The 15,423-nt window shown below is 46.1% G+C and overlaps 1 protein-coding gene across 1 annotated transcript; it reads left to right on the top strand.

Annotated features, from left to right (window-relative positions):
* Positions 1 to 1,751: 1,751 nt before the first annotated feature.
* On the top strand, positions 1,752 to 11,915 carry OTP (orthopedia homeobox). Its single transcript, XM_032467720.1, has 3 exons — positions 1,752 to 2,179; positions 3,487 to 3,896; positions 9,833 to 11,915. Exons 1-3 carry the CDS (start codon positions 2,143 to 2,145, stop codon positions 10,361 to 10,363), a joined length of 978 nt encoding a protein of 325 aa, XP_032323611.1. The 5' UTR covers positions 1,752 to 2,142; the 3' UTR covers positions 10,364 to 11,915.
* Positions 11,916 to 15,423: the final 3,508 nt, after the last annotated feature.

The raw sequence follows: 15,423 nt of genomic DNA, 5'->3' as shown, positions 1-15,423 counted from the left end.
TTACTTGAAGAAGTCTATTTGCTTTAGGTCTAGGTATTCTCCTCCCAACTAAAGCCTTTCTCGAAAGGAAACCAGGCGCTTGCCGAACACCCTCGCGGCTCCCAAACACGTCGTCGCCGCTCGTGCTCAGCCAAGTCGCAGCTGGCGATCCCGGCACCCCAGTTCCACTTAGCGTTGGCAGCAGCTGCGGCGGCCGCTGAAGCTCAGCCAGGCCCCGAGCTTCCAGAGAAGCGGTCTCCGCGCTCGGAAGGAACCGGTGTGGCTGATGACTGGTACTCACACGTGTGTGTGTGTGTGTGCGTGCGCGCGCGCACGTGTGTGTGTGCATGGGAAGGGGGGAAGGGGCTGCAGAAGAGAAGGAAGAGGAAGCAAAACTGCCCCAGGGTTCGCCTTGCTGCCTCCTTTGTCTCCTTGCTTGGTCCTTGTCACACACACCACAGCTAAGGACACACACACACACGCACACGCACACACACAATTCCTTTCGCATCTGCTCTCAGGCAGCATTTCCAATGTTTTGTGTAAGTCAATTGGACGGCAAACAAAAAAAGCCATTTGTTCGGTATTATTTAAAACAGACTTCATAGGGCCACCCTTTTGTGGAAGCTTTATTTGCACTAAATGAATAATCTTAATTGCATCACTCTCGAATTAAAAATCAATGTTAATCAAGTTGAGAGTAGTAAATATCAGTTTTCATTGTGCCTGGATAGAGGGCATTTTTCTTGTGTTGCAAATAAAAATACAAGTCAAATAACTTTAAAAGGGCATTATGTTCTGCTACAAATACAATTGAAACGGATTGTTTAGGAGCAGATCAGAAATGGTACAGAATTTTGCACTTAATTTCCTCAGTTATCATTTACAATAAGAACCTCTAGGCTTGACAGCCAAGTCTAAACAGTAGTAAATTAGTACAAATTTATACTGATTTTACTCTAATAATCGTAATAAAAGCTTATAGATTTGGCACTAATTACATAAATGCCTAATGATCTTGAAAATTACTCTGGTTAGAAATATATTACTAATCTAAACTTTGTTGTTGGCTGGCTCTGAAAAATCAGAGCATTAGAAATGGTTCGCTTCACTTGTGCAAAGCACTTTAAATTGTTCAAGTAGTTTAACATATTCGAGAGGAAAATAAAGAGCATTTAACTTTATTTACAGCCTGAAGTGGAGTTGGGAGCCGAGCTGAACTTAGAAACTTTGACCAAACGGGCGGGGTGTGGGCCAGGATGCAAGCGCGGGCCCGGCGGAGGAGCGGGAGCCGGGCGCGAAGGGTCCCAAGTGCAAGAAGAGGCACAGCGCGCGGGTCCCTGAAGCCGACCTCGGGCCCTGGAAACGCTGGGGGAGTCGACTCCTGTTTTGCGCTGGAGGCCTGCCGCGGGGCTGGGACTCGGTAGGCCCAGAGTCCCAGCCAGAGAGTCTGGACGCTAGGCGCAGGCCCCCTGGGCGGCAGCGAAATCTAGGCGAGGTCTGGAGGGCACGCTGTGCCCTTGTTGTGCTCGGAATTGGCAAACCTGCTCCAGCGGCAGGCCAGTGTTACTCAGAGCGCGCAGGCGTGGCGACTCTCGGGTCACCAGGGGGTCATGCCCTGCTCTGTCCCCTGACCTGCCTCTGCCTCAGCCTCAGGAAGATCCTAGCTCAAAGAGACAGGGCTGCGATTTCGGAGCGAGCTGGGCAGGACAAGGAGAAGGGAAGGTGTTCCTGGAGAAAATCGCAGAGTAGAACTACCGGAGGCCGGGCCCAGAAGCCCAGGGCGAGGCCCAGGCGGCTGCTGCTGCTTTAGCAGCTGCTCGGGGCTGGAGCCGACAGGGCTGCCGCCGCCGCCTCCTCGGGCGGGCGCGGGCGGGCGGGCGGAGTGGGGGACTCTCCGGGCGCTGACATTTGCAGGCTGCCCTCCTGATTGGTCCCCTCGCCGAGCTGCTCACGGGTTCATTCAACTGTTAAGCACCTCCCCGTCTCTCTAAAGGACATTATAATGCAAGAAGCCCCCTTTTTAACCACAAACCGAATTTTCTTTCATTTAGGTGATCTATATATATCTATATCGTGTAGCTTATAGCTTATATCTATTTTAAATAACTTAAAGCCGCTAAAATTTGGGGGGGAACAGCTTTCGCCCTGGAGCGGTGCGCGATGCTGTCTCACGCCGACCTCCTGGACGCCAGGCTAGGTGAGTGCGCGTCTCTCTCCCGGGCAGCCAGGAGAAGCACGGGCAGGAAATTGTCAATTTGTTCCTTATTTTATCTTAATGCGCCCTAAATGGACTAATTTCTTTAAAAGTAATTGTGCTGCATTAAAGTTTAATTTGATTTAACATCGTCTTTAAAAAAAATCTATGGAATATGTAGATCCAAAAAAGGAGTTGGGAAATGTTGTTACTTTTGTTTTTCTTATTTTTTCTCTTCCCCCTCCCCCTTATTAGTTTTGTTTTTTTTTTTTTTTTTTTTTTTGAAAGGCGCGATCTACCCCGTGATAATTTGTTTGGAGGTGTTTTTCTTTCTCTTTTTCTCTTCTGTTAGCGTTGATTTGAGATTTCTTTTCTCTTTTTTCCTATCTTTCTCTCTCCCCACTACCTCCTTCTCTCCTCCTCGTCTAAGTATGGTTGAATTTGTAAAAATCTGGCTTGAAGGAAAAGCCGCTGCAATAGAAGTGGATTTACTAAATGTGCTCATTGAGAAAGGAGAAAAGCCAAATTCATCCTCACAGGCATCCGGCCTGCAAAAGGACTCGGCATTGCCAATGGCTGAGAGGAACGTGACTTTTATTTCTCTGGAAAGAAAAGTTGAATTCTCTAAAGTTTGATTCACTGTTATGTCTAGAGCATTTACTTGAGTTTCCTTAATGCTGTCTCTGTTTCTGGGCTCTGGGTTTCCGGTCTGAGAATCTTTGGTGATGGATGTGACTCCATTTCTCAAACACTTTCTCTGATTTGAGGGGGAGGCGGAGCTGATTTGGGTTGATTTCGGGGGGTGAAAGGCTTGGAGACTTATCCATCTTCCGAAAATGAGAGGGAATCGGCTGAGGGCCGGAGGTAGAGTTAGGCTGCCTAAGAGCAGGTGGGGCAACAAGCAAGGAATCGTTTCATTTTCTTTCTTTCTATTCTTTTCTTCCCCCCACCTCCTGGTCCAAGGGTATGCTCTCGGGTTCCTGGGGCGCCAGGGGTACGGTTCATGAAAGTGTCTCCGAGGCATGTTTCATTGCCGGGACTGGGAGTGTTTCTTTGTGGGGGAGTCGAAAGCATGGGCTGTTCACTACGCGACACCGCTGCTGAGAGACGGGAAAAGGCCGGGAGACAGTATTCCAGCCTGGCTGTCCAAATCCTGGGGAACCTAGCTGAGCATCCCGAGAGTTTGCTCCACAGGGCGACGGTGGGTGCCGAGGGAGCCGAGGATGGGGCTGAAATCGGACCGCGCGGGGAGAACAGTCCCTCCTGGCATGGCCAGGAAAGTAGTGACCGCCATCCCCTTGCCTCCTCAGGTATGAAAGATGCCGCCGAGCTTCTGGGACACCGGGAGGCGGTGAAGTGTAGGCTGGGAGTGGGGGGCTCCGACCCCGGGGGCCATCCAGGGGACCTAGCGCCCAACTCCGATCCAGTCGAGGGAGCCACTCTGCTGCCCGGGGAGGACATCACTACCGTGGGCTCTACGCCGGCCTCGCTGGCGGTGAGCGCAAAAGACCCGGACAAGCAGCCGGGGCCTCAAGGTGGCCCGAACCCCAGCCAAGCAGGCCAGCAGCAGGGCCAACAGAAGCAGAAACGCCACCGAACCCGCTTCACACCCGCGCAGCTCAACGAGTTAGAGCGGAGCTTCGCTAAGACTCACTACCCCGACATCTTCATGCGCGAGGAGCTGGCGCTGCGTATCGGGCTGACTGAATCCCGAGTGCAGGTACGTGGGGCTTGGGCACCAGGGTAGAAGACAAAAATGGGGCGGGAGGATTTGGGCAAAGGAAGCGGGATCTTTCCTTCCGCTGAAGGGATCCTGGGCTGCACTTTCTCAACCTATGCGTTCCTGGGTCAAGTTAGCTCCTCCGCCAGCAAACTGGCCTCATCGATGGACAGACAGGGCCCACATCTCCTGCCAGTATAGCCACATTCCCAAGAAACTCTTCTAAAGAGAAGCCAGCATCGTTCGACTGCTAGATATCTTTCCTCTCCCTGAGAAGGGAACCTCTGGGTCGCCAACCTTCCACGTCGACCAGGAGGATAAACCGAGTGTGCAATCCACTCCAGCTGGCGTTATTGACAAGTATTTCATTACCCCCCTAATGAGTTTGTCTTAAGCGTTTGGATAAATGGGAGGATGCAACATTTATACAGAAAACATGAAAAGGGAGTAAATAAGGCTAAATGGGTGTCTTTTAAAAAAAAAAAAGATCTACACCTGGGTTTCACGGTGTAGCTTTATTCTTCATAACAACCGTCCCGCCGCTCTCTGGCAAAATACCTCTCGCTCTGATGTTTACAAAGGGTTTGAACTTTGGTGGTCTACCAATGCGCTTTGGGCAGATGGAGACTCGATCCCCTACAGCCTATGAGCCCTGGTTTTTCCCAAGGAAACTTGGGAGGTGAGGGGAATGAGGGCTTTCTGTTGTAGATATCCGGTTTGAAGAAAGGACATTTGGGGCAGAAGAGATTGACAGATAGTAAACGAAATCATTACTGACCCCTTGTTCTCGTCCAACCACCCTCCAAGTTGCAAATTATATATAACTTAGAAAATCACACCTGTAACTTTTCTGAAAATCGGGGAATAAAAGTATAGCCCAGTAAATCTCAGATTTTTTCCCGCTTTTTTAAAGAATGAAAACATTTTATCAAATATTTTATGGGTAGGTGCTGGAGGTGAAATTTCAAGACGAGCGCTTAGTCTTGAGCTATCCAGGGTGCTGAAAACCTTCCTTTCCTGTCTTGGACGTGGTAGTTTCTGTTCATTATCCTGGGTGTCGATCTCTGCTCTAGCTGCTTTTACAAATTTGAGACATCTCCATTTTACAAATTTTAAACATCAAAGATTAAATATCTCAGTTACTTTACATTTGATCTAACAAGTAAGAGACAAGGGTGTCCATAATCACAGTATTGAATTTTTCTGTCTCCATTCTGCATTTTAAAGAGAGTGTAACCTGGAAAAATAGGGTATCTTTCTGTTCTAAATCGTTAGCAAATGAATATCACTGGGGACTTAAAAGTGGTTCAGTTAATAAAGTAATATACAGAGTATAACGTAGACTAATATTTTTACCCAATATAGGTCTGGGTGGTTTCATTAGTGAACTCTGGAAGCCCCAAACTATGGGCTGTTGAAATTATGCATCAAAGTCATGTTAATTGTATTGTGAAGATATATTTTATTAATGCTTTAAAGACTTTAAACCTTGCATCTCTTTTAAAATCTGAAATTGAGTTCACACCTTAACAGAAATATACAGTTTCAATATTTCCATTACCATTAATGATAATACTGGCTTGTTAAAATCCTGGAGGTTCAAATTTCATAAATTTGTTTTTTGTCCCTCAAGAGAAATACTACCTAATATTTTTCATTTTAAAGAGTAAAATGCTGTTGCTTAACCTAGACATACTAGTAATTAGTTTGAATTAAAATAGAACTTAGAATCACAAATAAAATATAATTGGACAACTGACTTTATGAAAAAAGAAAACGAGGTCTATTAAACTTTATTAGGTTTCCAAAGGTTAATGGCAGTGATTCTTTTAATATAAAAAGTTGTAAATGAAATAAAACACAAACTATGTAATGGAAACAGTTATTTTCAAGAAGTACACAAAAGAATAATCAAGAAGAAAGAGACAAAGTACTTTAATTGTTCTATCATAATGTTCATCCAAAGATAATAGCTTGATGCTGCTGATAGGAACAATTTAATAGAATGGCAATTTCAATATTTTAAAAAAATAATGTTCCATAGTTTAAAAAGTAATCAGATCAACATAACCTTCTTAATTAACATTTCAAAATGATTAACATTATGTAATGTAATGCAAAAATAATTTATGGAAAATGTATTTACTTCACAATTCACTGTACCATTGCTCCTTGACCAAATTCAAATTAAATAGTAATTGGTTTATGTTCTTATATGATGAGTACTTCATTGTTTTCTTTATAGTTAACAGATTGCCACACATTCTTTTCAGTATGTGGGCCACTGCACTGATTAAAAATGATCTAAACACTTAATTTATTGCAACTGTATGTTTTAAAAGATACTTTTTGATTCTAGACTAAATGATCCAGCGTACTTATTTTTATCTATACCTGGCATATATCATACTTTTAAGTATTTGTTAAAGCACCTCTACTCACATGGAGGCCAATTCCATGTCTGATATCGCTCCTCTTTTCTGGCTAGTGTAATAAAACCATTCCTTTTATAGCATGCCATTATTAGAAACCAATTTCAGAATTATTTATAACCTGGAATGGCTTATTAAGCAGCAATGCGAGAATCATGCAAATTACGCGATCAAATGCAATATAATAAGCATAATCATTAGTCTCTAGCACGGATTAATTAACTTTCAATATTTTATTTACATAAAAACCAAATCAGTGAAATAACTTCTGCACAGTCAGGCTTGCCTTTCAATATTTTATACGAACAAAAATAATGTGCTGTAATTCCATTGACCGTGTCCCCCAGAATGGCCCTGTCACCTGCCACATCTTAATAGGGGGACAAGCTGAGAGTATTTTCTAGTTTTCTAATGGAATGAGAAATTGCATTTTCTTCCTCTCCCAGCACTATTAAAGTGTAATGAATTCGGCCCAGAGTTCACGGCTGGCTGATCGAAATGAACCTGAGATCTAGGCTTTAATACAGCTCCCCAGATTTCCTCCCAAATCTTCACATTAATCATTTGCTGGATTCCAATGAGATCTTCATAAAGCGTTTGCTTTGAGGGGGAAAAAGGTAATATTCTCTCTTTCTCCCTCTCTTTCTCTATTTCTGAGCCATTTATAGGTGGGGAATTAAACGGGCTATATATTTTAAAATACATTTACAGTATGTCTATATTACGGTAACAGCAGATATCATGAAAGTGGATTTTTAAATTCCAACCTCCATTAGATTCTCACTGTTGTATTAAGCATTTTCTGAGAAGAGCTGCATTTCAAACTGAGTACAAAGTTGGCCGTGGCTGTGGTTAATATATTTCCTGGAGTTGTCATCTGTGCATTCTCAAAATCTCCCTTAGGTTTTGCCTGCATTTTAATCCGTCATGCTCTAGTTTTCAAGTGGAAACATTCACATTTTAAAAACATATGCATCATAGCTTGGAACGGAGGTTCTCAGACACCATGCAGATTTTTTTCCCCAACCCCAGTAAGCCATGAAACATAAAAAATTTTGTAGCCATCATTTGACTACTAACCCTCAAACATAATTGAGCACGATTTTTCGATTATTTCTATAATATTTAGTTCTTCAACAGCTGTTCTTTTCTGCTCGTGCCTGAGATTCAGAAACCTTTCTGGCAGTCGTATTTTCTACTGAAATTCTTTGAGGCAATTTCTCCTCCCTTTCTTTTTTCTGCTTCTTTCCCCACTATTCCACCCACATCTGCCATTCTCCCTCCCTAACCCACCAACCCGTGCCTGCCCCAAACATCCAAACATTTGGGGAATCACTGACACTTGCAGGGGACTAGGAATCGGTCTTTATAGATACGTTTCAAAAGATACGTGGGTGCGGAGTGTGAGGTGTGGGAACCTCACAGACAGAGACACCGTCCCTGTTTAGGGCTCCATCCGGTCTACTTCTCGCAGTCCCACTTTGCATGGGGAAGCCAAAGCGACCTGTGGCAGCAGTTCTCGAGGTGCTTTTGTGGGCTCCTGCGGGTGACTCTCCGAGGAAGGTCGCTAACAGCTCAATCCGCGGCAGGCCTCATTGATCCCAGCCACCATCTCGGGTCCTGCTGCTTCATTAATTCGCCGCGCCACAAGCTCAAGGGGCTTTAGCAGGAAAAGGACCCAGCATCTTTACCCAATCCGGACACTGGAGTAAGCAGAAACGTGGGAAACACGGTAGAAACCAGAGAAAGCTAAAGTGGTGGGCGATGGGACGGGGAAGGTAGAAAGGTCAGGGCGGCCCAAAGGCGGGCGAAAATTCTAGACTGCAATGTCGTTCACATTGGTAAACAGAATGTCTCTGCATTTGCATGGGTGTGAACACACTGGTGTGCAAAGCTGGCTTATGGGGAAGGGGATCAGGTACCCTCATACTCATGATACTTAAGCTTGCAGAATAAATACTAAATAGCTTGGATTAATGTGTGACCTTTTGGCCATGAATAGGGTGGTCAAACAGTATAGGCCAAATTCTACGAGGAAACTCAGTCTCTGGGCTGCATCCCACCATCTGTTCCTAGCCCTGTCTACCCAGTCACATCCATGCAGCCCTCTATTAGCTTGCAAAAGAATGCTTTTATTTCATCTTACTTTTGTTTTCTTAAGCATAACTGTGTGAGAATATTGAAGGGAAGGCTTCTCAAGAGGTACACACACACACACACACACACACACACACACACACAAACACACATATAAAACACCTCCAACTGACTAGATGTTAAACTGCTTAAACTGCAAACTTGCCAAGTGGCCATGCTGGCATTTTTTTAAATTAAAAGATCAAATTCAAATATGGGGAGGGGGGAGGTTATCTTGGTCAGGCAGCTTACTTGATATCTTTCAGGAAGAACCCTTCCTTCCCCTGTGGTAGAGAATTTGACATTCATAGGCAAATTTGTCTGGTAAGGTCTGAAATTCTAGGGTCACTGTTAAGAAAGAACTAGTAAGAGGCTTATTTTCATTTTGAGTATATTTTATCACCACATCTCCTTTAGAAAGGCATCTGGGTTTGTCTAAGCAAAATTGAATTTGATTTATAACTAGTGTGAGCTTTAAACTTGACCTCCTTTAGTTTGTAGTGGTCAGAAAATTTGCTTTTAGTTTATAGGTGAAACAGGACTTGGGGTCGGGGGAGAGGGGATTGAGGGAATTGGAGGCCTTGTTATTTGGGATCCTCAGTAAGTTCCTGAAAATAATAGATTTGAAGGCCCTGAGGCTCAGGGCTCTGGCAGCAGGTTCAAGCACACCTACACAGCCCAGATAAAGGTGCCCTTAGAGGGTTCTGAGAATGAGGCACGGAGACTTTCGGCCGTAGTACCAATCGCTACGAATCAGAAGTCACAGTGGCGACCCAAACAACACTGTAGCTCAGTGGCACTCGTTTTCCCACACGGATCACTATATTAACCTCTCCGCTCTGTCATCCGTGGCGTTAGGGGTTTTCCTTTGTCTTTCGATTTTGAAACTGGCCATGTCATCCATGGCCCTTCATCAATTTCCAAATTTCCAGCGTTTCTGAAAATTCTATACCCCATCAGTGTTATAAGGCACGCTATTAAGCCACATGGGTACACATGTTTATCTTCATTTGTACACCTGTGTGTCCAGTCTTGACACATGCCTGCCTGCAGACCTGTGCATCTAAGCAGCGCACAGAATGTGCCAGGGTGCAGGGGCGTGCTGAACACTGCGCACAGTGTTTGCAGTGTGTGTAAGCGCTCCGTGGCACGACCACTCAGGACCCCGGGAGTTGGTGCTCGGTGGATGCAAGGGGCCCCAGTTGACTCGTGGCTGGGTGTGGAGGCGTGCCGGGCCGATAGCACTTGTTCAGCCTGGAGCTGAGTGCGTGGATCTGACGCGGGTTTTTCCAGGCTCAAGTCCCTGCCTCTCCTGGCCGCCCCACAGGCTAACAGTGCCCTGTGTGTCTCCCGTCCCGCCCGCTCCAGGTCTGGTTCCAGAACCGGCGTGCTAAGTGGAAGAAGCGCAAGAAGACAACCAATGTGTTCCGCGCGCCGGGCACGCTGCTGCCCACGCCAGGCCTGCCTCAGTTCCCGTCGGCCGCCGCCGCCGCCGCCGCCGCCATGGGCGACAGCCTCTGCTCTTTCCACGCCAACGACACCCGCTGGGCGGCGGCCGCCATGCCGGGCGTGTCGCAGCTGCCGCTGCCGCCGGCTCTGGGCAGGCAGCAAGCCATGGCACAGTCACTGTCCCAGTGCAGCCTGGCGGCCGGGCCGCCGCCCAACTCCATGGGCCTGTCCAACAGCCTGGCGGGCTCCAACGGCGCGGGGCTGCAGTCGCACCTCTACCAGCCCGCCTTCCCCGGCATGGTGCCCGCCTCCCTCCCCGGCCCCAGCAACGTCTCCGGCTCGCCCCAGCTCTGCAGCTCCCCGGACAGCAGCGACGTGTGGCGGGGCACGAGCATCGCCTCCCTCCGCCGCAAGGCGCTAGAGCACACAGTCTCCATGAGCTTCACTTAATGCAGCCGCGCCTGGCCCGCTCCGCCCCCGGCGCCGCCCCCAGGTCCGCCCCGAGGCCCACGCGGCGCGTGTCCGGGCCCCCGCTCCCTGCCCGGGACCCGGCCCCAGCCCGAGCGCCCCGCCCCGTCCCGCCCGCCCCGGCGCCCGCCCCAGCGCTCAGCCTCGTTTCCGCCCGGCCTCCGCTACGTCTTGTTAGGTCCTTTTCCTCTCTCCACCACTCTCTCGGGCTCACCCCAAGCCCCAGCCCGCGAGGCCTCCCCTCTGCCTGATTTCGCTCTCCCCTACCCTCCCCAAACCGACTCTCCCAGTCTCACCCAGCCCCTCCCACCGCCCCAACTCCAGCGTCTAACCCCACCCTTTCCCGCCACCCCTGGCCTCCTCGCTCGCACTCCTTGTGCTCGCGCCCTCCTCACGGCCTTCTGACTGGCGGCCTTCCCATCCACACTTTCAACAAGACGCCTATGACCCCCTCGCCCACCGCCTCCCCTCCGGTCCTTTCTTCCCCCACCATCCCGCCCCCGCACCTCACGCCCCTCCTCCCGCGCCCTGCAAAAAGCATCCTTCCCGCCATTTTACTTACCAGGGAGTAGACTCAGGATCTGAAATCAGACACCAATGGACTGGTTTGTGGGCAGAAACACACACACTCGCACTCTCAGACACTACAGACACACGAGCACACACACACATACACAGTGCACCTAGGTCACACACGGACGTGTTCAAGGGACAGCACAATGTTAGGGATTTTTGTCTTAAAGGAGGACAAGCATCTGCTATCAATCACCTCATCTGAGGGCCCAAATGATTACAGTTTGATTTATCCTTGTATTCTTGCTCCGAAATCCTTTCTTTCTTTTCCTTTCCCACCATCTGTTCCTTGCCCTGTCTACCCAGTCACATCCATGCAGCCCTCTATTAGCTTGCAAAAGAACTCTTTTATTTGATCTTACTTTTGTTTTCTTAAGCACAGCTGTGTGAGGGTATTGAAGGGAAGGCTTCTCAGGAGGAACATACCAGTGGACTGGGTGGCTGGAGTAGACTAAAGCAGTCATGTGATGAAGAGGCGATCTTACCCATTTTGTTAAGTCTTCGTAAGGAAGAATAAAATAAACATATAAGAAAAATTTCCTTTTGTAAAAGCAAAAGCCACATCTCTTTTCTGGATCCTTCAGGACTGGGGTTTGTTTGCTTCCTTTTTCCGTTTCTCTCTCCTCGCTGCTCTGTGCCCTTGGTTGTTTTGTGATCGTCCTGTCGTCCCTCGTGCCCCTCGGCCACCGCCCTGGCCCCTGCCGGCCGCCGATGGTTGCACTCGGACATCTACAACCCTGCAACTTTGTACAGAGAAACACAATCAGCTCTTTCTGCATGTGCTGGTCAAATCCAAACCCAGAGAACAGAAGCGCTTTCGAAGAATGAACAAACATGTGAAATAGGATGTTTTGTGTAGATAAAGCATTCTTGTTATATACTGGTCAATTTGTGATCTGTTTTAACTTATTGTCTGTGCTTATTTATGGAATTTGGTTTTCTTAATAAATGTTTGAGCTAATATAAAGCATATTATTTGACTTTTCCGGACAAGTTTATATCGTTAAATGTAAATGGATAAAATAAAATCATTTTCTGTATGTGATATGGAGAGAACGATGGGTTTTGGTGTGACTTTGAATGGCGGAAGGGTCTCGCGGGGGAGAGAGGAAGAGAGTCCGTCTATGAGGTTCTCAATTCGCGCTCAATTGGCGGGATCTTTGCGTTTGGGACGCGTCCGCCCTTCAGTAGGCTTAGGTTCAGTTCCCGGGTTGCACAGCAACCTAGGCAGCGCGCTCACACCCAGCATCCGGCTGGGCAGGCCCGGCCTGGAGTCTACGGCCTGCAGGCCGGAAGTGAGAAGGCCGAGCGGTGATCTCCTCACGCGAGCTCGAGGCCTCGCGAGGCTTTGGCCCGCTGCCGGGCGCAGCTGCCGGCGTTAAACGCAGAGCCCGAGAGTGGATAAAAGCTTTTCAGGTGAGCGGTTTCCCTCCGACAGAGGAGGGGATGGCAACCCTCGCCGGGCTGCGTGCGTTTGCTGGGGAGGCTTTGGGCAGGAGGAAGGACCGCTGCGAAGAAAGCGTGAGGACCGGGAGCTCTGCCCTCCGGCGTCGCCCAGAAGCCCGTCCGGCCCCAGGTACGCGGTGGACGAGAAAAGCTCGGGGCTCCTCTCCCAAGGTCTGGGGCTCCTCCCCTAGCGTCTAGGCCTCATGGCCGACGGAAAGCGGCCCTCAGCCCTTTGTGTGCGCGGAGGTGGGCTAGGCTTCAGATACCTGGGCCTTCCCGGTGGGGGAGAAGAGTGCCCAGGGCCACCTGGCTGCGGGTCGGTGCCTCTCAGGCTTTCCCGTGCGAGACTGCCCTGGTTTTCTCAGGGTCCATCCTTGGTTCGAGCTAACCTCAGATTTAGCCATGTGCTCAGGGGACTCCCCCAAACTATCTAGTAGTGAAAATTGCTGTTTCTTCGGTAGAATGAGGTGGAAGGTTGCGGGTGTGTTTTAAACTTGGAGGCGAGTTGATATCACAGGCTTCCTTTGGAAGACTAACCAAAATCAATCTTGTGGTTTGAAATTTAATGGTCATTATAGGCATTGAGAGTGCACCCTTTCCCATGGGAAGATTTCTCATTTGGTTGCCACAGAGTAGAAACCCTAAAAACACCCTTTCCTAGAATACAATTTCAGACCACAGGGCTACATGTGAATTTAATAAACTGTTGTAATTGTTACTCAACTAAGGGAACAAATGGAATTTCCTGGAAGGTGAGGACGAAAAGGCATGATTTTCTATGATAAAGAAAAATCATTTGTTCATGTTACCTTAGGAATTTTAATCAGAGGTAAAATTGGTGGGTGGGTTCACAGAATATTTCAATTCTCCATTTTCTAAAGGGTATTTAATATAATGTTAAAATATTAAAGATGATAAAAACATGCTCATTTGGAATTTCATATAAAAATCGAACATTTCCATATTTTAGAATGCACAAAGAATGTAATCTAGCAGCATAATAACCGAATTTGTGAAGTATCTGTAGATGAAAAATACTTTTCCTTATTTTTACGTTTCATCATAATCTCCCTTGGCTTAGAGGAGTGGTTTTTTTTGTTGTTGTTGTTTAAACTTGAAATTGTGGATACTGTAATCTCGTCACATTTAAGAGATCAGTACAAATCACAGATCGCTTCACCAGTGAGCAGCATGGAAGGTTGTTTACAAGGATGCTAATTTTACAGCTTTTTTATGCTGCTATAAAGCATAACTTTATGATGTAGGAATGCAATAAAGGATGCTAAATGGAATCTTTAAAAATTGTATTTCTGAAAGGCAAGGGAAATGGGATCTTTCATTTCAAAAAAAAAAATGGGCCAACTCAGAACGCTGATGAGAAGTTACAAATCAACTGAAGTGATAGATGCTTTCAGAGATACTTATATTTCATAATATAGTGGTTATTTATCAATATTATAATGAAAGTGTACAGAGTTTTTCACTTAACCTGACTCTGGAATAATATTTGTTTCTATGGCAATAGATGTCTGTATTAAGAATTCTAAACATTTTAATGTCGTATTTGCCATTAACATAAGGGAAGGCAACCTGGCCAAAATTGTTAAGGTTGACAGTTTAGCAAAGATAAAAAGCAGAGAATGAAAATCTCAATCACAAACCTGAAAGATTTCTGCATTTTTGAGGGAGAAAAAAAAACTAACAGCAGGATAATTCTTCATATTATTTTTTACTCCTTAGCAGCAGCAATTCTGCCTCAAAACTGTTAAAGTTATAAAAATAATTACATTTGGTAAGGGAATAAAGGCAATAATGATGAATAATATCAGAGTACAAGGTAGATAAGTACAACATGTTAGATGTCCTGCCTCTAATGAATTGTACTTTTTGCTGAGTAGTCTGTTTGGCATTCAATACTGTCACCACATGCTAGCTAGAAAAAGTCAAAGTCTATTATGATGTAACTATATGATTGATTTATTTGAATACTCAAATTCATCCTTGTATCTTTATTTTCTCCTCAGTATTGGTACTAAATATCATACATGGCATACAAGTGATGGCATAGTAATGGTGTTGCACTTAGTTTACCTTTTGTTAATGATGAAGAAATAGGATATAGGAATTCAGCCTACTAAAGATGATGTTAGGGTATTGAATAGAAAATGGGATGCAGAGCAATTTGGGTAAATCAAGGTAGATGTAAATGGAAAGTGTAGAGCAAGTTGTAACTTTGGAGCAATTTATGATTGATGTCAATGACTGCTTACCCTGAAAATGAAAATGTTTTTAATTTGTGTTGTGGAATTTACATATTAATTTTTAGGATAAAGAAAAAACTTAGGCCACAAAGATGTGTCTTCTAGTAATGGCAGTAGTTAACCTGTCAGTTGAAAGAATGTAACCTTCCTTTTCTCCTTTTCATGACATAAAGGTAATCTCATCTGAGGGCACTTATGTGAAGAAATAACAGCATGGCATGGTGAAACTACTGGCTCATTAATCCTGGCATCTCTTTCCTACAGGGTTCCTTGATTAGTTAGATTCATTCATCGGGCATTTCGGAGTTTTTGATTTGTCACCATAGGCTAGGTTCACTGAGTTCAGGCTAAATTGAGCCAGAAGCAATGTTTATTAGTAATTTTGTAGTACAGGCTACCCTAATAATTCAACCCAAATATCTCATCTGAAAAATATCCATTCACTCTCGCTTCTAACATGGGCTGCAGCTGTGTTCATAGGGAATTGAAAGAACACAAGTGATTGGGCATGTATTTTCTAAATTATTAATATGATGGCTAATAGCTGTAAACCCATCTTCGTATCCAATGCAGAAATTATGATTCATTTTAAAAATGAAAGCAGCAACAAAGGGGGGCACCCCCTGCCTGACTCTCTGCTAACTCTCATCAGTGCAGAGCGTTTAGTCCAGGAACCATGGCCTATTTAGCGTGTGGTCATTACAGAGAGAAACAGAACAATGCTTTTCGTGTTTCCTCATGCATGCTCTATCAAAGCAATGC

This window comes from Camelus ferus, chromosome 3, assembly GCF_009834535.1.
Source record: "Camelus ferus isolate YT-003-E chromosome 3, BCGSAC_Cfer_1.0, whole genome shotgun sequence".
NCBI classification, from domain to species: Eukaryota; Metazoa; Chordata; class Mammalia; order Artiodactyla; family Camelidae; genus Camelus; species Camelus ferus.
Note: the sequence above shows the minus strand (reverse complement) of the source record. Positions and strands in the feature narration are given on the sequence as shown.